The following is a 23,599-nucleotide window of genomic DNA, read 5'->3' as shown; positions in this document are numbered from 1 at the left end:
CACATTGCTACTTATCTCCAGAGCGCACATGTAACTGCACTGGAATCTGGGCACGCGGATACACTAGCTTCGGAGTGGAGGTATAAATAGGGGCGATTTAACGCCTCAAACTATTGAAGTCACCGGGACCCGACGGGTTTTCACCCGAATTTTACAAAACATTCTGCCCAGTCCTAGCTCCGCTGCCAACAAGACTTTTTAACTCTTTTACTGGACCGGGAGCGATCCCTCCGGATATGCTAGCAGCTTCTATAGTAGTACTACCAAAACCGGGGAAGGATACCTCCCTATGCGGCTTTTATCGCCCGGTGTCGCTGCTTTACGTGGATTTGAAGCTGTTCACTGGAGTGTTGGCGGCTCGATTGGGCCCCCTTATGCCAGGCATCATTTAACCCAACCAGTCCGGCTTCATCCACCATAGACAAAGCAGAGACAAAACCAAACGCATCCTCCACTTAATTGACAAGGCTCACTGCACTGATATGGATGCCCTTCTCTTATCGGTGTATGCCGAGAAGGCATTCGATCGACTGGACTAGAACTTTTTAGATAGGACCCTGATCCACTTTGGTTTAGAGGCAAGGTTTCGAGCTTGGATATCAAGTTGCTACGGTAGGCCCACGGCCACTATTAGGGTAAATGGAGTAACATCTCAACCCTTCGAGATCCAACGGGGAACCCACCAGGGATGCCCGCTGTCGCCCCTCTTCTTCGCCCTCTACATTGAGCCACTCGCCCAGAAGATACAGGATAATCCAGACATGGGCATTCCGTTCGGAGGGGAGCGGCACACAATAAGTCTCTATGTGGATGACATTATTGCCTCTCTTGAATCCCCAGCTCACTCGGTGCCTGATGATTCTCTGGCTGAAGCCCAAAGGTACTACGCCCGCCCTGGCTGGAGCTCCCTATCTTGGAATACAGACAATGGCATTGATCCCCTACCTGGGAATCGAGCTGGCACTATCAGTGTCCCACATGGTCACCCTCAATTATACCAAGCTAACGACCCAGATTTATAGAGACCTGCAAAAATGGAAACATCTCCGTCTATCCCTCCTGGGACGGGTTGCCGCTATCAAAATGTCCATCCTTCCAAAAGCACTCTACCTCTTTCAAACAATACCGATTTGGCCCCCGCCAGGCACGATCCAGAAACTGCAGCAAGCTATACAACAGTTTGTATGGGCAGGAGCTAGACCTAGATTGCGGAAAGAACTGGGCTACCTACGACCCGACGAGGGGCGGCTGGGGATCCCGAATGTCCTGGAATACTTTAGAGCTGCACATCTTTGATATCTCGTAGAATGGAGCAGATCAGAATCTGAAGAGATGGCTGTTCCAAGATAGGGCGCTGGCCAAACTTTCTCTTTGGAAGGTCATATTCCTCTAAAGCACAGATCGCCCCCTAACCCCAGGGTTCACCCATCACGCACACACTACTCAGGGTCTGGGACGGGGTCGCCGTCATACGGGGTTTGTCATCCTTTCCCCCGCCTATGACTCCCATTTTAGACATTTAGACAACAAAGAATTCTCTCCGGGGGCAGATGAAAGGGCATATTCGAAATGGAAGTAGACGGAATGCAAATCAGCAGGACACTTCTTCGACTTAGATGGGATCCTGTCCTTCTATGACTTAAGATCGGAATATGGCCTCCCGGAAACCGAGCTGTTCCACTATTTACAGCTCCAGCACTGGCTCCTCCACACAGATGTGCAGCCAAAAATGTCTCGGAAGCTGACGAGATATGAGCTATGGCTTTATACAAAGACAGCGGACAAAAAAATTATCTCTGAACTATATGACATGTTACGCTCTCAGGCCCCAATGGAGCCTACAGCAGGCCAGAAACGATGAGCGAAGGAACTGGGCAGGGACCTTACAGTAAAGGACTGGAAAGATATCTACTAGCGGGCTGACCACACCGCGCGCAACATTGCTAGTATAGAGACCGCAGTCAAGATAGCCATGTACTGGTACTTGACTCCGGTCCGCCTTAATAAAGAGAACCCGGACCGTAGCCCGACCTGCTGGCGAGGTTGTGGGGAGGATGGCACGCTAGTACACCTGTTGTGGGAATGCAAAGACTTAGCGGGTTATTGGACAGCGATCCTAGACGATGTAGATCGCCAATTTGAGACACAAATTCCAAGTTTCCCAGGTTATGTAGTGCTCGGTCTGCCCAACCCTTTGACATACCCGTTAAGATCCAGGAGGGGAAAACAAATAGGGCTGGTATTGGGGGCAGCCCTCCAAAACATTTCATTGCAATGGGTGACACAGGTGAAGCCGACATACTTGCACAGGTTATGGTACATTTTGGGAATGGAACGGTACCTGCCTCTCTCACCAACTCCATGACAAGTTTTAATGAAATTTGGCAGCCAATAGTCTCTGCTGTCATCTGAAATGAACGAGATTACATGCCCAAGGTACCGTAGTCTCCTCCGCCTTACGGGCCCGACATACCACCTCAGTCAGACTGAACTACGCCATTGCTCACGCCGCACATAGCGATTAGATTTGCTAGACCTCAAGCACACCAGTTCAAGGGAGGGAGGGTGGAGGGGGGGGTTGGGTTTTCTCCTTTTATCGCATTTCTTTTCTCTCCTTCTTGTTTAACATTACTGTATAGTGTTGGTACCAGACCCCAGAACACACAGACACTTTACGGACACCATAATAGGCTCTACCAGGGCCAAGTTGTGTGGTGCCCTCACAAAGCTCACCAAGAAGGACGTATATAAATAAATGGGGCCGTATTGTGGAAGCGTTATGCGATTTTCTGGACTTGTATTTTATTATGTTATTGCAGAATATCAATAAAAACAAAGTTACACCTAAAAGAAGAGGAGCAACTCCACCGTCTGGATCCAAAACGATTGTTGTCGTGCTACCTTGACCACACTAAAGAGTTCCGGGTGGTTGACCAACTCTTTGTGGGGTACGTTGGATCAAAGAAAGGTTGTGCGGTGCAGAAGAGGACTATCGCGCGATGGGCCGTCCTCTGCATCAAAGTATACTATGCTCTGGCCAAAAACCAGCCTCCTGTATGCTTAAACTCTCATTCCACCAGAGCTAAGGCAGCTACCACGACTTTGCAAAGTGGAGTTCCAGTCCTCAACATTTGTCAGGCAGCAACGTTGGCATCCCTACACACGTTTACCAAACGCTACTGCCTGGTCAAGTCTAAAGGGAGGGTCTTTTTGACCACCCTGTCTAGCAGGACTTCCTGGTCTAACCTTCTCCACAGTCCCTCCTTCGAGGACGGTATTGCTTGGGTATTTATTCAAAGGTAAGGAATTTGAATTCTCTACCAGATGGATAAGTTACTTACCTTACATAACGCCTTCTCTGGTTGAGACATTATCTAGCCGCAGATTCCTTACCGACTCACCCATCCTCCCCACACTGCAGACAGGTTTTTAGGGTCAGGGCTATTCCCTTTCAGGGCCCTAGTTGTTGTAAACACATCAATGTCAGTGCAATTCATGGCCCCGTGTTCCTAGCATGGAAAGACATGAAAAGTAACTGTCGTCAGCGTGCTGAGGTGGCGACTGTGTAGGTGCCGCGGACGTCACTTCCGGGAAGGACGCCGGCGACGACTTTGCTATGGGAAGCCGACCAATGCCACCTACCAGCGTGCAAGGGTATTGCTCTAGCAAAAGGCCTCAGAATGCAACCTGATGCTTGGGAAATTCAATGGTAGGGAATGTGCTGCTAGATCATGTCTCTACCAGATAAGGCGTTACCGAAGGTAAGTAACTTATCTTTCACGCTTTGATATGGGTGGTTGAAATTTTAACAGCTTCTTCCTCAAGTTTCTTTTGAAAATTTGTACACATTCTTAGCTTAATGGAGTTTTAGGAATTAAAAAAATTGCAAAATAGTCCAATAAAAGTAGGTTTATGGAAATTAAAAAAACTACAAAGCCTATTTATAGCAGAAAAAGTATCCCATCTAAATAGTTTTTGTAGGACATTTCTGGTTAAAAAACTAGTAAAGCACACAGATTTTGCAATTTTGTGAAATGCAAAATGTAGCCCAAATTCCCTGGTTTAAATTATAATTTTGCACACCTCTATCCTTCTCTGCCATTGCCTCTTTAATATTGTTCTGGAACTTGGCCTGTCTGGGATTGAATTATTCTGGTCTTTTCACTTTCAATGCAACTAATATTCCAAATAAACTATCATGTTTTCATATAGCCCATCCATACATAATCAGCAAAATAAATATCTGAAATATATTCCAATAGTGTCACACCTACGTTTCAAGCAAATTCTAGACTTTTTCAGAATTCCAGGAGGGCTCCTGAATATGTACATACAGATCCCTTGGTACTCAAATGCGTATGTATTTCGTCATCTCAAATTTTATATTGTGTTACCATACGGGAACTCACAATTGTGATTACACCTGATTTATAAATGGTACTTGCTGGCATGTTTTGTTCAGACCCTCTCAAATATGGCATCCGATTTTCACACATCAATTGGAGGTATGCAAGCCAAAGATGTTTAAATTCTTGTTTTTGTCTTAATTTCAGGATTAGTCATTGAGAATTTAAGAATGTGGGATTGCATGATGCAATTTGATCACAATGTCAAAATAGAGATAGTGTATGGGGAAAGAAAACATACAATGTGACTTTCTCGTTTGCATTATGTGACTTTATATTTAGGTATGGTAATAATGTCCTACTTTCCATTTAAAATTCTATAAATTCAAGGAAAAAACTAAGGTTAAAGTGACGTTATAGATAGGTGAAAATGTTAGTAAAAACGTTACATTTAACATTTAAAAAAAAAACAAATTCACTAGTTATAGGTAACAAAATGTACTATAACTCGCGCCCCTTCCTTGCACAGTGTTGTCATCAGTAATGTAATTTCATATGTCTTCGGTGATGTTATCAATGATTTCATAGAACACGTCATGAGACATGTAATATATGAGGTCATAAGCAGTGCATGGTGAGGGCAAGAGTTATAGTGAATTTCAGTGGTGCATACCTACACAAAGAATACAATGTACAAATGGCCATCCTACATGGCATGTGACCACTGAAGTGCCATGCAGCGTAGCACATTGGGCAACCCAAGTGTGGCATGCAACCTCCAGAAGTGGTGCGCAACTTAGGGGACCACAGTGCTGAAAAAACTATATTTTTGAACGTGCTGAACCCCCTCATAGTGGTACAGCAACAGACAATTCCCACAAACAAAGTGCACCACGCAATATACAGCATATCATCCAAGTACAATACTGCTGTCTCTGTACCTAACAAGCAACGGAGCAGAGTGTGTATGAAAACTCAGTCGTACGAATTTTTGTCAACTCTGAAAGTGTTTATTGATAAAAGAGCAATAGTCTGTGAATTACTGAGATCCCTGATACCAGTATCCGGGATCTCAGTAATTAACAGGGATGCCCCATACCTCTGCTGGTCTTTAGGAAATGTGTGAGTGGGGTAATCTGTTGATAAAACTGCTGCAGGCCTGTTTTTCAGGGCTGTGTCTCTACCGGTCCTTCCTTTCTTCATTAATGTATATAACTTTTCCTCCCTTAGGTAGACCCTTGCCCTTACTTTGCTGCTGACCCCTCCCGTAACTCTCAGCCCTGATCATCCACTTTCCTTTCCAGTGCGGGCCTCTTTTTTAGTTCATGGTGGCTCTGAGAGAACTTCTTGTTGTGCCTCTGCGGATCTCGAGGCCGTTTGGAAAAGTAGGAGTGGGTTTTTCTTCAGTTAGATTAACTATACTCTTTGCCTCTTCTCTGCTGCTAGTTCCTCCTACATTTCCCTCACCCCAGGCTCCACTCCCTGCAGCTCCTACCTGGCTGGGGCACCACTTCATACATCCAGTGCTGGCGTTTTTTATGTCCTGCTGGCACTGAGAGAACTTGTTTTGTACCTCTGTTGACCTTTCGCCATTAGGAAAACTGGTAGTGGGCTGCTCTTCAGTTAGATTAGCTATGCTCTTTTTTTAGAGGCTGCAGCGTGATCGGGCTGTGATTTTCTTCCCGTATGTGCATTGTTTTTTTCCTTCCTCAGAAGGGTCTTTTCCCCGTCTCTGCTGTTGATTTCCTCCCAACCTCCGCTCACACCAGGCTCCACTGTACCCCCAACCTCTGCTGCTCCTCCCATCCATGGTCATCCCTTCACACATCCAGTGCGGGCCTTCCTTTAGATCCTGCCAGCAATGAGAGAACTTGTCTTTGTGCCTCTGCTGATCTCGAGGCCATGTGGAAACGCGAAGTGAACTGCTCCTTAAGTTCGGTTAACTTTGCTCTTTTTCAAAAGGTCCTAGAATCCTGTTTAGGTCGAGCCTGGGCAGCGCATTCGCTGCTCTGCGAGCCATGCTGTATTGGAGTATGTACTTGAAGCCTTGCCCACTCTCCACCCATATTTGTCATTGACTTGTGTCATTGTCCTTCGTAAATGCTGGCTTCTGATTTCATAATAGGCTTGGTAGTCCCTCCTTAGTATCACCTTGTCTTCATTTGTAACCTCCCATGAGGACTGGACCTTTTACTGTGTCCTAACTTGGGAGCTTTCATCAGCATTTTGGAGAAATATTTACTTCATTGAAGGAAATAGCACACACGGGATGCCAGCTTCGGTAATGGCGGCCGCTTCCTAACCTTCTTTACATTTCTTTTAAAGTTTTAAGTATGCTCCATTTCCGCTCCACGGATTCAGAAGTCTGCTTGGACGCTTCCTCCTTTGTTGCCCCTCCAAAGCAGACCCATCCCACCTCTCACATGCCCATGCGCCTTTATTTCTTTATTTATTAGCTGTCCCATGTGCTTCAGATCTCTCCTCTCCTAGACTGACTCATCCTCCTCCTTCCTCTTTCTTCTTATTTGAAGGAGCGTGCCTTTTAACTCTCCAGCCTGCTCATCTTCTTAGCTGCCTCCTCCTTCCCCCTGCTTCTTATTGCAGAGAATGTGCCTTTTAACAACGTTCGAGAAGTGCGTGCACACAGCTGCCGCTCGCTCGTCTCCTTGGGTGCCGCCTTTCAGTATGTCCAGCACAAAGTAGCAACCTAGCCTGGTGACATGTGACTTGCAGCCAATCGGGGAGAGTCTCTTCTTTCACATACACTTAATCATGCCTAGATCGTTATGGTTTGCCAATGCTTGTTTTTATTTGATCCCTATATTTACCTTTTCTCTCCATGTTCCAGGAACAAAAGCATATATTTTTCCTTAAACTCTGCACTTCGCTTACTTACTAAACAAAAGTTTTTAATATCTTTTCTGGCAGGCAGCATGCCTGAGGTGATCGGGTTCCAATGTCTACTGACCTTTCAATAACGCCATCTTGTCGGGACATGTTCCAAATGTCTAACAAGGATTTGCAATGCAATAGGTTTCTCATTTGCGAGAGCTTAACCTATTAGTATTGTAAATGACAATGCCTTTTATTTATGTTTTAGAACGCAAAACATAAATAAAAGGCATTGTCATTTACAATGGCAATAGTTCAAACTCGCGTAAATGTGAGACCTACTGCATTGCAAATGCTTGTTTTAGGGATTGTGGCTCCCCCTGTCTGTCCTCTTTGTTCTGTAGTTGTATTATTTTTCTTCCTCAGGTGAGCTTTTTCCCTTCTCTGTTGATGGTTGCCCCAACTTCTCACTTACCTCAGGCTCCTCTATACCTCCACCCCTGCTGCTACTCCCTTCCTGAACGCCTCTTCTGTATTGTGGGCTGACTGCTCCTCATGCTGCTTGTCTAGCTGAAACAGTAGAAGCACCGAAATTCTCCTCTAATCACAGTATCTCTTTTTTCACCCTGAAATGTCATTCCCCCTAATAATAAGTGCAGTTTGTCTAAGAGGAAATTATAGAAGGGAAGGAGTATCTCTCTACTCATAAAATTTGAAAGAGCAAGGATCATGAAATGTAAGAGGGGTGAAACAGAAGGGTAATATGGAGTGGGCTAATTTATTTCTTGTGCAGTCAGGGCAGCAACCTACCAAGTTCTTCACCTCTCACCCACGCATCTGCAGTGTGCAAGTTTAGCTGGATTCTGAGCCATGAACCTACTTGGGCTCGTCTAATTGGGATTCGTCTGCAATTAGGAGTTGTTCTGGGAAACCCAGTCATGTTACCGCCATCGTCTGGCTGGCACAATATCCCGCAGGGCAGTGAGATGGATCCCATTCCCTGAGATCCCCTGGAAATGATGTCAACTACCCTCAAGGACCGCCAGCTTGGCGTTTTGGTACATCTCCCAGGGAGGGGAAACTAGGGCATGCACTTCCCTCTCCTCGTGGGAATAATGTACTTGTAGGGCTACACTAACCTCTCCTGCAGGGTGCACACATGTGGGTGGTGTTGGGGTGCATACAGAGTCCCCCCTCTTGTGCCCGGTCTGTACAGTCACGTCACTGTGCCTGATGCTATGGCACCATGGGCTTCTTCCCACCAAAACTCCACTTCCTCTGCTTAGAAATGGTCTGCAAACCCCCCTGCAAAACTGTTTTTGGAGCCCTTTGGGGTACTTTAAGTTATTATCCCGGTCTTCCCCGTCACTCAGCAAAAGAGAACATGGGCCTCATTCGTGCATTCTTGTGGTCAATCTTGTGCACCTTCCTGGACACTCTGGTGCTGAGCCAGAGGTCAGCATCTTGCCCAAGCTGTCTGGGCACAGTGAGCTTGTAATCTATCAGGTGCTGGCATAACTCTGTAAAAAAAATAACTTTTTATGTGCTCCCGCAGAATTAAATTATACAGCCCATCTTGGTCATTCACTTTACTGCCCTTCACCCAACCATCTAGTGCCTTGGTAGATGAGTCCACAAAATCTTCTCAAGACAGGTGGCTTCTGGCAAATCCTGAACTTCAGGCAATACTTTTATGGGGTTAATCAAAAGTCGCATATGAGGGCCTCCTTAATGGGGGCATACCTAATCTGCTTCTATGGCGAATAGGGTATCCCTCCCCACAGTGGGCATGTCCTTGCAACAGGCTGCTCCACCAGTCTGCCTCTGGGACTCTATGCATACGCAAGGCCAAATCATACACAGCAAACCATTTAATAATGTCATCCCCCACCATATAACTCAGCACCAGGTCTTTTGAGATGTGAACCCTTTGTGTATCTCTTAGGCACTTGTGAATCACTGCCACTATTCTCACTAACTTGGATTCCCTTCAGGATACTCTTTTCCGAAGGCGTCACCGGCAGCCATCCTTAGCCTGGTCCTAGTTGAAGCCTCCCTTTATCAGATAAGTCCTTTACTGGGTATGCTTATTGAGCTACATATTTGGAACACTATCACATATCCAGTGCTTGTTCCAGTTTCTTCGTTGAATTTCTTCTCTTGCAAGAGGCTTTTCAGAATATCATTTTACTGATTTTAACATTAAGTAGGACCAGACCGCTTTTCCAATATACCTATACGAAGCTTGTTTGACAACCAGACATCAGACCTTTTCGTGAAACTGTTGATTTTAAAATTAATAAGACATTGTTGCACATGCGGTGCATTGCATTTTAATCAGCCATTTATTAGAATTAAAGACATCCACCAAATATGGGGTTGCAAGTTTTAATCACTAGGAATTCATCACCTTGTAACGGGATCTATAATTGTGTGGCGTCCTGAAGAAGGCGTTGTATACGCCGAAACGCGCATCAAGTTAATAAAGATATTGCCACTTTTTATTTATACATATTAATTAAATGTAATTAGTTAAATATTGTTTCATTTTTTAGATGTTTTGTATAAATATCATTTGTTTAAATAATATGAGAAGAAATTATTAAATTAGTAACAAATTTGAACATATTTTTTCCGTCTTCCTTGGTCTTCTTATTGTCATAGATATTGTGTAATTTGTTTACTTTATTGATATTGCCTAGGAGTTTTAGTCATTACTATTCAAGTCCCTGTCCTAGGAATTGAACTATCCATTGTTCAGGGGGTCCTTGTTTTTTCTCATTTACTTCAGGGCTTCACGTACATGTTGCGCTGGGTCCTCTCATGGGCCAACAGGCCTTCTTCTCTTATAAGTCGAAGGTCAACGTTTTCTCCTCCAGAGCAGGGGTTGCAGCTGCCTTCTTTCCCTCAGCAGCCAGGACAACCTTTTTTCCGCAATGGTATCCAGCTGCTGTTTTAAGACCCTTTCTATCTGGGTGTCCTCTTGGTCGGATGAGGACAATATGCAAGAAGACACACAGCTCCCTGCCTTGTACAACGCAGGTGATGCAGCTCGATGGGGAAAACTCACCCATAGCAATGGCATGTCCTCAATGTTAGCCTTACTTTCCACTTCAACTTCATCGTCATTCTCCTCTGAAGTGGACTGTAGCTGATGGACCTCCTGCCAGACTCTGAGGGCAATGGGGTAAACCTCCGCCTTCAACTGCTTGTTCAGCTTTAGCCCTCATTGCTTGCTCATTCTTCTCAGCTCTGCCATGCTAAGTCGGTCCACATTAGCCAGACCCACCTCTATGTTACCAAAAACATAAGGTGCTAAAACCGAGTGCAAGAGTGAATATGTAAAAAATCAAAACTGACACAATTAAAACTAAAACCCAATTAGAAATCCAAAAAGTCAATTTTTGCTGTCAATTTAGAGAGGTTTTTTGAATTGCAACTTAAATCATTGTGTGGTACTGCAAAGCACCAGTCCAGGATCCCACCACTGAACACCAGTGTAAAACATTAGATTATTTTTAAGGTTGGGTGCCTGCGCACTTCAATGTATAATCACAACCCTTGTCAAGTTGAACCCTCAAAGTCACTAAATTAACCTGAGCTCAAGCCTGTGATAGCTTTGGCACAGAGCAGACAGGCTTAACATATGGTAGTATGTAAAGTATTTATGCAGTAGTAAAGTCAAAATACCAAACAATAAAGATACAGTAAAATGTAATTAACAAAATGATACCAAAATGTCAAAAGTCCAATAAGGAAAAACAAAAATATGATTTAAAAACTTTTTAAAGTATAAATTGCTCCAGAAATGTTAAGTGCCAGTGATAGTCTATGGTCGTAGTAGACTGGGGACCTAGGAACAATTTTAGGTTGATCATGATGCAGCGCAGGTCGTATGCACCAACCAGGATTGTCCCGGTCAAAGGTCTTACCTTCTGACTTAGTCTTTTATGTCCCAAATATTTAGGGTTTCTGAAGCAGCTTCTGAGTCAGTTCTACGGACTCCCATGACCTCAGAGAAAGAGCTTAGGCGCTAGGACTCACTCCAACAGAGGCCACAGGTAAAGTCCAGCTTATACAGGTCAACTGGTCTGATCACTTGAGGAACAAGCATTTACAATGCAATGGTCTCGGCATTGGTAAAGTTAGAGCTATTGGCATTGCTCATGACATTATTTTTGTTTGTTTTTGTTTTTAAAACATTTAAAGAAACGGCATTGTCATGAGCAATGCCAATAGCTCTAACTTTAACAATGCCGAGACCGTTGCATTGTAAATGCTTGTTTTTTAATCAGAGGACTCTGCAAAGAATGGGTCTTTCTGGTGGTCCGACTCTAAAAAAAATGTCTACTTTTCAGAGAGCAGATCACTTGGAAGAGACTCACCCCTGAGTGCGCTCTTGCATACGCACATCCTGCAGAAACTCTTCGACATCTCGTGCATCAATGTGCCGCTTCCAGGTCTTCTTCTTGTTTCGATTTAACCGCTTTCTTTTCGCCCCGGGCACTCGGTGCTCAGCGCCGATCTTCAGCCCCAGAAATCCAGTCGGAGCCGTGGCCGCAGCCACGCTCCCTTTAGCCATCCCCAAAGAGTAAAGAGCGAGTAACTAGTCGGAAGTGAGTATTTTACTTCCGGTCATAGAGCCGCCTTGCTGGGATAGTAAAGGCTCATGACGAAAATACTCATTTAACCGTCGCCGTCGTTTGGTGGGTGCCTTGCAGAAACTGGATAAAGTGATGGCGATGTCTGCTTTTGTGCTGAATTTCTAGAAAGCAAACAAAATAAGACAAATAGAGGCTATAATGACAGAGTGTATGCGGAAACGCAATGTCGTGTCTTCTGGCCCTCAGCAAAAGTCCGTCTTTAGAAACACTCTAAACTTATTTTTTGTTGGATGTGTGAGGCACGCTTCGAATACTAGAATGTTCGTTTACAGTAGTATGCTGGACGTAGCCAATAAAGTATTTGAGCTGGCATGCACCAGACTATCACGTTGATTACACTGTCGATCTCCTTAATAAACCACTATATTTCAAGATGGCCGCCAGCATCACTTGTGGGTGTGTTACCTGCCTCGGGGAGACCCAACTAAAGTGTTTCTTCTGCACGTTTGTTCTTCCATTTCTATCGCAACGGAGGTTGGCCAAGTTGGCTTGGAAGAAGCGCGCAATTTACCTCCCAGGAACGAAAAGTTGAGAAGATTCTGCTGCGGACAGCCGGTGAAGCTCTTGCCACATATATAGAACTCTCCCTTGACGTCGTGCTGTAAACAGTAGCAAACCTGGAGACGCTGCAAAACGTGCGTGCTGGTGCTGAATGTCTAGCAGGGTGAAGAAAACAAGCGGCAGAAGATACTGTTTACCACAGAATAATGGCACACAACCGAGGCGGCACCATACAAGACAGAAACTGTCCGATGTCCCTGGACATTACGGATTATGGGCACCGGAAGACACCACCGCCTTTCTCCAAGGCAGAGCAGAAATGCCTCGGAGAAAGGCAGCGGCATTTTCGGATTCGGGGGCGTGTTTGTCTTTTCTCTCCTCCAGCCATTGGCTGGAGGAGAGAATGAGACTTCTTGCAAAAAACACGCCCCCCGATCCGAAAAGGACGGGGCCTAATCGGAATGACTGACCTCTTCTCCAATGGCTGGCCAGCATTCAAGAGGCCAGCCAATGGAGAACAGGGGAGAAGAGGGGCGGGTTCAAGCCCCTCTTCTCCAAGTCATTAAATCTCGGAGCTAGACTGCGCAAGCGCAGCCGAGACCTAAAAACGTGAAGACGCGTAACGATGTAAAGCAATTAAACCAGAGTCGAGAACGAGCTGTTGGAGTCGAAGAAACAATTGCTACAAAATGTTCTGTTTTGGTAATATGCAAGTTGTGCAATGAAGTTACTAATGTGATAGGCTGCTGGACTAGGACACAGCAGACTACCATCGAATTCAAACTCTTCGTGTTGAATCGCTTAAAGATATATATCCAGTGAGCAGTTAGTGAGACGTCACGAGCGGTAGGTCAGGTGACAAACAGCATGGAGTAGCTAACAAATGAAAACAAACCGTTTGGTTTGGAGATTGATCTATTAAGGCATACAATTTGTAGTCGTGTTTTTGTTGTTTATATACACTTAAAACGTATGACTGGACGTTACTAACAATAACAGCAACGGAGCTACTACAACACACTGGCTGGAACGTTTAAAATTTCCTGAAATAATCGGAGAATCACAGAACAATCCCCTCACGATGGAACACCTTCTAGAAAGAAGTGCGTCTGGTCTGTGGTAATGACCACCAAACTACGGAAAAGTGAATAAGTCACAGCTTCACGTCAAAAGAAGAAACATAGGACATACAAAAGCAACTTAACTCCGAAAAAGAACTACGTCGTTTGTGTTCGGGCACCACAGCTTAAATGTACGCATCTCACTAACCCCTTGGCGACCAGCATGCAACCAAGTTAGTAAAGAGTATTTACTTAACAGGCCCAGTGTCCCCCTCCAAAAACATACCCATTAAACAGTCGTGATCACGACAGTATCCCAACAAATACAAGGGCAGGACAGGTACGATAGTGACGTACAGAGAGAAGAAAAGGTACGCTGTCACTGGCTCTGTGATGGCAAAGGACGAGCAAACGCAATTAAAAGACCCCTTTCCCAAGGGGCAACACCTCAGCCGTGAAGCCTGGTTGGGGGGGGGCTGTGCAAGGAGTGTCGCCGAGGCAACCTCTGCAGAAGGCAGCCCTTCATCCAGTGTGCAACACCACACAGAAGGCCTGAAGCCCAACCGGTGAAGGCCTGGACCCACACCCTCTCCATTCCCATGACAGGTTCCCAGGGGCGCGCACAAAAGCTGCGCGAGGGGCCAATCCGCGCTCTGAACAGCGACGCTACTGAAAGAGCGCTGAGACCACTGCCCGTCCCTTCCCACCTCCCGGGTCACAGACACAAAAGACCAAGACACTATGTGCTTCACCTGACAGAAGCGCTGGCAGTACTCGCTGTCCGCTTTCTCTGCAGGCTCCTCGCTCCGCCGCAACGCCTCTTCTAGCGCTCTCAGCCGCTCACCAAGCCCCTGCGGCTCCCTGGGGCGGCCGCCGCCACTCTCCTGCTCGGCCTCCTCGTCCGCCATCTTCACACCGCGCTCCGTCGCGTACGCACTCTCCGGCGGGTCACGTGCGAGGACAATGCCACGTCCGGGGGAGGGGGGCGACTCGGGCACCGTGGAAGGAGTGAGGCGAGACGGATCACGTGACGTACAGCGGCGGAGAGCACAACTTGGCGCGCGGGGGGAGAAGGCGGTTTAGAATGGCCTGAGACTGGCACAAGGCCCGCCCCCGACAGTAAAGCCTGCTGAGTCACGTGACCAAGAGACGTCTGGGTACATTTCAGCTGCTTCTGTTCGTGAAGGGTCACTTGGTGGTATCGCTGCCAGAAAAGGTTGGTGGGCTACCCCATTGCCCAAAAGGTGACAGCTCATGGCAGCATATAGAGACATTTGCCAAAGCCTTCCTTCCTATTTTACTGCCCCAGGAATGACGTACTGTGTGTTTCCTCAGTCCCGCAAGTTAACAAATTATTATTAATATCTCTGCAGTTCTGGCTAACTCTGTAGAAGGTCAAGCATAGGAGAAAAAAACAAAAAGCCAGATCACGCTGCAGAGTCGTTGAGAAGTGTTCATGAAGATACGCGACACTCGACAAGACAGATCCCCGATCGTCCCTGGAGCCACTAGCAACAAGTTCAGATGATAGCTCCAGAATCTTTCATCACAATCGAGATTCCATATGATGTATATAGAATTAAAGACAAAAACGTAACAAATCGGAATAAAAGCATGCATAGTCAACTACTGTAAAACTACACAACACAACACCACCGCCTTTCTCCGAGGCAGAGCAGAAATGCCTCGGAGAAAGGCAGCGGCATTTTCGGATTCGGGGGCGTGTTTGTCTTTTCTCTCCTCCAGCCATTGGCTGGAGGAGAGAATGAGACTTCTTGCAAAAAACACGCCCCCCGATCCGTAAAGGACGGGGCCTAATCGGAATGACTGACCTCTTCTCCAATGGCTGGCCAGCATTCAAGAGGCCAGCCAATGGAGAACAGGGGAGAAGAGGGGCGGGTTCAAGCCCCTCTTCTCCAAGTCATTAAATCTCGGAGCTAGACTGCGCAAGCGCAGCCTTCGCAGCCGAGACCTAAAAAGGCCTCCTGCAGCTTGATGTGTCTCTGTAGCCACACAGTAGGTCATCCAGCTTACCCTTGAGATCCACTTCTTTTCACAGAAGAGAGCATGTCCAGTCATTCATAGCTCCTCTCAGGACAGACAACCGGTCCAGTCCTCCTCTGATCTTCCACAGTCCAGAAAATATTCTGAAGAGGGTTCCTTGGGGTGTGCCACGTTTATGGTTGCCACTAACTAGTGGGTAAGGATGACTACTGGCTCCTCCATAACCAATGGGGTAATTTTACCCACTTTGTCAGCAGTTCCGGTTTGCCCTACTACAATCAATCCCACTTTGCACCTCACTCGTAAAATCAAAAATGGAGGAACCCTTCCTCCCTGTGCAGAGCTCTTGTGGCCACCCAGAGGTGTGGCCAAGAAAATGAGCAGTCACCTCCCTTCTGCCCACCCCAAACCAATTCTGGGAGTAGCTTACCTACCACCGGGTTCAGAGCCTATCTGGCTAGTGTGGGCCTTGGGGAGAAAGGCTTACTGTTCTTCAGGTCTCTTCTTACACCAAACTATGAATGGACAGGCCTCACCTTTGTTCCTTTAAGTTAAGGAAGTTCCTGGGTCCACCCCGACTGTCCATCCTCTGCTGATAGGGATGAAACACCCCACATCCAGTTCACCCTGTCACCAGGCCTAAGCCACTGTTCTGCTCAGGGGGCAGTTTCCACGCCCCATGAAGGACAAGCTCTTGCTGAACTACTGCTGGCAGGCTAATGCAAATTTTCCTCCTGGAACTTCAGGCAGGGAAAAAGTACCTTTCTATACACTACGTGTCCTAAATATTTATGAAACCTCTAACTTCTCCAATGAGTTGGACTTTTAATAAAGGTAAAAAAAAATAGTCTTCAAATGACTATTTTAGTAATTTCCTATCACAAATTCCAGATTAAAGTTTAGAATCTGTACTTGGTCGTTTTCTAGGAAGCAGCTGAGCTCTGCCAGTGAAAATGCCTTTTTAAAATAAAAGCCACCCAATCTCGCGGGTGACAATGTGGGCTTAGGAGTGGCATTAATATTTAAAAGCTGGGTTTGTCTAATGTCAGTAAGGGTTATTTTAACTGGATTGACAGCAGGTTTTAGGCTGATGCAGTCAGGCTTTACATGGTAGGCCTGAAGCCATGTTTTACAGACAAGTCATGTGGAGGGCACCAGAGGTGCTACAGTCCACAGGTGGCTTTTAACTTCCAGGCCCTGGGTGTATTTCCTACACAATAAACTAGAGATTTATAGGCAAGTTGAATATATCAGTCAGGGATAAGTGATTTAGCGATGTTTAAAGGGGGAGCACAGGCACTTTACTCCTGATTAGCAGGGATAAAGCACACAGAGTTCAAAACCAAAACCAATAGGGACTATTAAAAAGGAGAAAATTCTAGTGTTACCATGCAGCAAAGGCAGATTTGTTACAGAAACACACATGGACCTTAACAGTTGGCGATATACCTCTTCTCTTTCTTCTCCACACCCCACCCTAATACAAGTACAGTCCATGTATTGGGCATCTCGCTTAGAAAAACAATAAAATGATGGGTGGAATGTTTGAATTAATCTCAACCATTGATCATTACAAAGGTGCCATCTGGTCATCTTGTATTTGGCAATTTAAATTCCGCAACAGGGATATGTATCACATTTGTAATCAACATTTAAAACCATTGCAACTTCCGAATTAATGCTTGAATACTTGTATAAGAAAATAATCGCATCTAACCTAATGTAGACTATCAGTGCAAATAGAGGAACTACACAGTCTTTAAACTGTGTTAGCACAGAGCCACATGAAGCTCATATTCAAGGAACAGCTTGTAACTGTACACCAGTCCCAAGTTGAGTTTTGAATGGTATTTTCTGTTCCTGGACTCCAGGCAAGTGCCTATGTAGCCCACTGAAAAATCCTGATATTGCCCCATTAAAAATTCAACAGTGAAGGTGAGCGAAATTGATACTGTCACATTCATATTATAGGAACTGAAGTAGGTCTCCTGCAGTTAGGGTACTATAGCAACAACAGAGTGATGGATAGAATGCTTGAATTGATCGAAGTCCTCAGCAGTCGCTCGATCTGCATTCCAGACCATTGTTTTTCACCCATCATACTACTCTAGACAAAGGTCTGCTTTACGCTAAACATACCTGACCCTTCTGCTCATGGGATAGTCCGTCCTGAAGTGCCTGGGGAGGTCCCTCCAGAAGTGACCACAATCAACTTAAGACTGGTTCCACCCTACTTGAGACTCATCAGTAGGGTGTAACTTGAGCCCTATGGCACACTGAGCACGGGACCCACATTTGGGCACACACGTAGCCCTTAGGTTGTCACCTGCAACATCAAGATGATGGAATGCTTGACTCATTCTCAGGCACTGGCAAATGCTCTGGCCGCATAGCAGTCCATTGTTTTCTGTCTACCATTCCACTCTAGACACAGGCCCACCTTATGCAAATCAGTACTGACCCTGCTCCTCATGATGACAGTCCACCGCATGAAAAAGGCTTAGGGCACAAATCCCTCCCCATAAATTTGGCCTAATTCACTCTGATAGTAGGAGTAGGAGAAATCTGTTCCTTTAAACCTCCTCTGATGAGCCTGTCCTCTGCCTTACCTGTGACTTTTTAAAGCTCATTTTGCCAGCTTGGATTGCTATTCCACTTCATTCTAGACTCATAAAGTGTATTTGTACATCAGTAGGCAGTATCTTTGCCTTTAAAAAAGGTGCGTGTCTACCTCTCATCCTATAGCTTCCCTTCATATCCATGTGGCATCATTTTACTCATTTGATTTCAGGTCTGCCATGTACGAGTTACCATATTTATTAGTGGGTCTTCTCTGATTACCCTCTTTTTGTGTTGTACGTGCCCATTGCACCCCACTGCCACTCTGGCTAGGTTGGTGCTGTGTAACTGTCTATATAAGCCTCCACCTTCATCTCCTTCCTGCAACCCACCCCTAGCTGGACTACCTACAAAGCAGGTCAACAAGGTAGTCCCCTCAATTCTCCATCATGCTGCTAGACACTGCATTCCAAGCCTCCATAAAAGCACTACTTTTGTCTCTCATTGACGAAACCAAAACTCTTATCTAATAGGATCATTACAAATACAACACTGCAAACCTGCATTGCTACACGGTAAAGTGTTCTACCAGTTAAATAATTCTCTTCAACACCCCATAACGGGTCGTCTTTGTCTCAGTGTACGTCCCACCGGGGTTACAGTCCACCACCTTTGCGGACCTGGGACGCCTCCTGCTTGACCTTCCGGGGGGGCTTCTGGTGGTTGGGGGGGACTTCAATGCGGTGGCTTCTGGGACTCTGGATCGCTATCCCCCTAGGGACCTCCCCCGGGCACAAGCGTGGCTGTCTGGCCTTTTGGACACGCTGGGATTGGTGGACTGTTGGCGTCTGAAGCACCCCACTCAACTGCAGTACACCTTCCATTCGGGGGCCCATGGTAGCCTTTCGCGGCTTGATTATGTCCTTGTCCCTGCGGCCTATGCCGGGAGAGTGGGGGAGGTGCGCCATCTGGCGCGGGGTATCTCAGATCATTCCCCACTCCTGTTGCACTTTGATGTCTTCCCGAGGGGGGAGGGCAGGGTAGCTCCAATCAATGCCTGGTACCTGCGCGACCCCACTATTCGTGCTGACTTGATTAAATCCTTGCAACGGTATTTTGAGGAGAATGTGGGGTCTGTCCCGTCGGCCATTTCCCTGTGGGAGGCTTTCAAGACTGTGCTTAGAGGGGAGGCCCTCTCCTTTATTTCCCATGCCCGGAGGCGCGCACAGGAGGAGGTGACCCGGGTGGAGGCCGAAATCACTGAACTGGAGGGTGATCTGGGGAGTGGGGTGACTGACGCTGCGCTGCACGTTCTACACCTTAAGCAGGCGGCTTATAGGTCCCTCGTCACGGAGGCGGCCAGGGGCCTCAGCAGAGAGCAACAGGGGCGATTGTATGATGTGGGTGATAAGGCTGGTAAGTTGATTGCGTGGTTGGATAGGAAGGAGAGAGCTAATCGTGTGGTCCCGCTGATTGAAAGAATGGATGGTGTACGTGTCACTGAGCCGGAAGGCATTGTCTCTTGCTTCGCGGATTATTTCCGCGAGGTATATTCCCCGGTTTCTCCCTGCCCGGAGGAGGATTCCCATGCCCTGCTGCGTGACATCGCGCTGCCCTCCCTCTCAATGGAGGACAGGGAGTTGATGGATGCCGCCCCCACCTCGGACGAAATTGCCCTCGCCATCCGCTCGGTCGCTTCTGGCAAGGCCATGGGCCCGAACGGCATTCCTATCGAGTTGTATAAATTGCGACCGGACGTACTGGCACCCCACCTCCGCGCTATGTTCCTTGCGGCTCACTCGCGGGGCTCCCTCCCGCCGGACCAGCGTCTGGCTACCATCGTGGTTATCCACAAGGAGGGCAGACCGCGAGACCGGGTTACATCCTACCGGCCTATCTCGCTCTTGAACGCGGAGCCTAAAATCCTCGCCAAGGTGCTCGCTAACCGGCTGGTCGGCGTGGTGGGCGATTTGGTCCACCAAGACCAGTCCGGCTTCATTCCCCATCGCAATACGGCCCTTAATCTACGGCGCTTGCACGGGGTGCTCGCGCGTGTTCCGTTCGTGCGGGAGCCGGCCATTTTGGCGTCCCTGGACGCCACCATGGCGTTCGACACGCTCGAGTGGCCCTACATCTGGGCGATGTTGGCGAAATTTGGATTTGGCCCGGGATTCATCAGTTGGGTCAAATTGTTGTACTCGGACCCATTGGCACAGGTGGTGGTGAATGGTCGAGTCTCGGCCCCATTCGTGCTGGGACGGGGCACGCGACAGGGTTGTCCCCTGTCGCCGCTCCTTTTTGCATTGGCCCTGGAACCCCTGGCGGAGTGGCTGCGGTGGCACCCTTCCATCCGAGGTCTCCGTTGGACCCCCGAGTATGAGGACCGCGTGTCCCTCTACGCTGACGATATCCTTTTGTACTTAGCCTCCCCGCGCAAATCACTGATTGCCCTGGTCGATGTTCTGCGCTCCTTTGGCCGTAATTCAGGTCTTGTCATTAACTGGGCTAAATCCTGTGTCTATGTGCTTTCCGGGGAGGCTCCTGTCCTCCCTCGGGGCTGTCCGATCCAGATTGCCTCGCAGGGATTTCGATACCTGGGGGTCTATATTACGCTGGACCCGGTGGCCCGCTACGAGCGAAGCTTGCTTCCCCCCCTCCAGCGCTTGAAGGAGGACGTCGCGCGCTGGCGGCGCTTGCCGCTTTCGCCGCTCGGCCGGGCGGCACTGTTCAAGATGATGTCATTGCCACGCTTTTTGTACGCTCTCCAGAACACTATGGACTTGGTCCCGGCGCGCTACTTCCGTGAGGTGGAAAGCTTACAGCGCCGTCTGTTTTGGGATGGGAGGCCGCGTATAGCCCTGGCAAAATTGACGCTCCCGTGGTACGACGGAGGGATTGCCCTCCCGGATATTAAGCGGTATTACTGGGCCTCCCAGTTAGCTGCAATTAATCACGGCTTCTATGGGCCCGCCCTAAACCTGGCATTTGAAATGGACAAAATGCTCCTACCCGGTGGCGACTACAACCGAGCGCTCTATACTAGCGTGCCCGATTCCCGCTTGACGGGACCCACGCGTGTCATGGTGCGAGTATGGCACGCGGCTAATGCAGCTATGGGATGGAAGGACCGTTTGACCCGGGCGTCACCGTTGTATGCGTCGGAGAGGCTTGGCTCTTTGTGGACCTCGAAGGGCTTCGAGAGGTGGGACATGATAGGCATCAGTACAGTGGGAGATCTCTGGACGAGGGGAGGATTCAAGACATTCGAGACGCTGCAGGCGGAGTTTCAGCTGCAGGGCAGTGAATACTTTCGCTACCTGCAGGTCCGTCACGCACTGGGTTCCGTCTTCCCAGACGTGGCCTCCATCCCGGAGTCCTCCCCCCTGGAGGATAGAGTGCTAGATGGCCACGTTCCGGACAGCACGATCTCCCTCATTTATAAGAAATTGATAAATGACCGCTCGGGCCTACTGACTGGCCTCCGCGAGGCTTGGGTTGCCGATGGGCTGGAGTTGGACGACGAGGACTGGATTTCCGCGGTGGCCTCTCCGAAGGAGGTGGCCATCCCGGCTCGCCTTCGCTTCGTCCAGCTTAAGATACTCCACCGGGTGTATATGACGGGGCCAAGGCTTCAGCGTATGGGCTATGCCGAGGATGGATTGTGTAAGCGTGGGTGTGGTGCCTTGGCGACTTTTTTACACATTCTGTGGGAATGTCCGAAGGTGGAGCGATTCTGGCGTGGTGTGCATGAGGTTCTGCGAGCGGTTACACATGTCGCGCTGTTGCCTGAAGCGAGGAGATGCCTGCTGAATGTGTGGGAACCGACTGATTACTCGGTTCCGCAGACGCGATGGGTGACTCTGGGATATATGATAGCTAAACGTGACATTGCTCAGCTGTGGGGATCTCAGAGACCCCCGGCGGTGTCGGCTTGGAAAGAACATATGGATTGGTGCATGTTCCGAGAAAAGGTGGTATATGTGGCGCGGGGTAAGCCTGGGGCATGGGTGAAGATATGGGGCCCCTGGAACGCTTACCGCGGGGGTATTTGCGAGCCGCCGTTGTTGCCTCCCGCTTCACCAGCTCCATCCCCATAGTTGACCCCCTCCCTCAGCCCTGGGCACATTGTTCTCCCAGTCCCGGATCAGTTTCCCTCCCCCTCTCTGGATTTCTTTGGATGGTTGGGGTTCCCCACTTGAGGAGCACGTGTTGTCATTTTCGATTGTGGGTTGCCTTGCGGGTGTGGTTTTATGTTGTTGTGTTGTATAAAACGAAACCGTATTGTGGGTTCAGAGTTATGTGGCCCGCGTTGTTGATACCTCCTGCTTTATCGTCTATGCAAAGCCAAGTGCCTTATTGTATGTATGTCATTTGCTTTTGTCACTTTAGCGGCCGGCCGGAAGGTTGTAGGCCCATACTTGTATATATTTGAGATTGCAATAAACGGTTTCAAAAAAAAAAAAAAAAAACACCCCATAACGGGGTATGAAGTGGGTAAACAATTGCAAGGCAATGCAGGTCGTTCTTGCTGCCGATCCCGCCACCCAACCCATCCTTCACTCAACTCCTGCAAATTACCATGGTTTCTTTGCTTTTCCAGTATGCCACTCTGTACTTGATTTAGGCTGTCCAGGGAGTCACAACACCAGTTACTTTAGGAACGCCTCCCTGGAAGATATGGAAGTAAAATTGGCTTTGCAAGCAGAGATGTACTTGTCTAGATTGTGGGTATAAGACCCCTTTAGGAGATTTCCACCCAGGAGAAGCCCTTAACAAACATGACACTGTAGTACAGGATTATTAGATGCATTTTTGTCAGCATAAAATGGGAAATGGAAGAGTCTAGTTGAATGTGTTGCATTACATTTGTTCATATAATGCATTTTGTAATTTGTTGCAAGGGACATTTGAACTATTTCAAAGGAATTCTATTAAAAGATTTCAAAGTGATTTTTCTTTTTTTCCTTAGCGTTCTGGGGAGAGTCTGAAGACAGTGCCTCAGATATTGAAGACGTGCTTCGCCCACAAATCGAAACCACAGATGCAGATGATTTTGACGATTTCTATGACTAACACTGTGCAACTGAGTGGAGATATTTTGTTCCATTATAATTATTTATGCCCCTCAATTTACTGAATATATACTTTTTTTCATTTTGTTTGCCTTAAAACAGATGAATTGATGCCAGCAAATATAAACTACTCACAAACCTATAGACGACTCGTTCTTTTTGTAAACTACTGCGCTTTTCAATATTTGATTCTTCTTCTGAGGATATTGACAGAGAATGTGCTTACTTCGGGAGAATGTACTGTCTGCAGCTAGTAAACAACATTTTCTCATAAATATAATTCATGTACCTCATTAAAAACATCTTGAATTACTTACTGGCTCTAAAGAGAGTGTGCTGTGGTCAGTCGATCAAGAATAGCTTGAGTGCAGACCATGCCACTTAACGGCTGTTTGCTGGGACTGGAGTTAATATATAAATATATGTATATATATTACCTACTGGCAGTCGCCAGTAGTTAGTTATAGTTAGGACCTATTTTCCATAGGAAATCCGCAACATTCTATTTGGAATACCATTGGCGCCGATTGATGAATCTTCGCCAAATTTTCCAAACTTTT

At 47.3% G+C, this 23,599-nt stretch overlaps 1 protein-coding gene across 10 annotated transcripts in view; it reads left to right on the top strand.

Annotated features, from left to right (window-relative positions):
• Positions 1–23,181, top strand: part of KIZ (kizuna centrosomal protein) — a 765,937-nt gene extending 742,756 nt beyond the window's left edge. For all 10 annotated transcript variants that reach the window (XM_085612400.1, XM_085612398.1, XM_085612396.1 and 7 more), the window contains one exon: positions 22,937–23,181. In XM_085612400.1, coding sequence (XP_085468526.1) covers positions 22,937–23,040 — 104 coding nt within the window. In that variant the 3' untranslated portion in view covers positions 23,041–23,181. The remainder of the gene's footprint in view (positions 1–22,936) is intronic.
• The last annotated feature ends 418 nt before the right edge of the window (positions 23,182–23,599 follow it).

This window comes from Triturus cristatus, chromosome 6, assembly GCF_964204655.1.
Source record: "Triturus cristatus chromosome 6, aTriCri1.1, whole genome shotgun sequence".
NCBI lineage: Eukaryota > Metazoa > Chordata > Amphibia > Caudata > Salamandridae > Triturus > Triturus cristatus.
The sequence above is the reverse complement of the archived record's forward strand: the minus strand, read 5'-3'. Positions and strand labels throughout refer to the sequence as shown.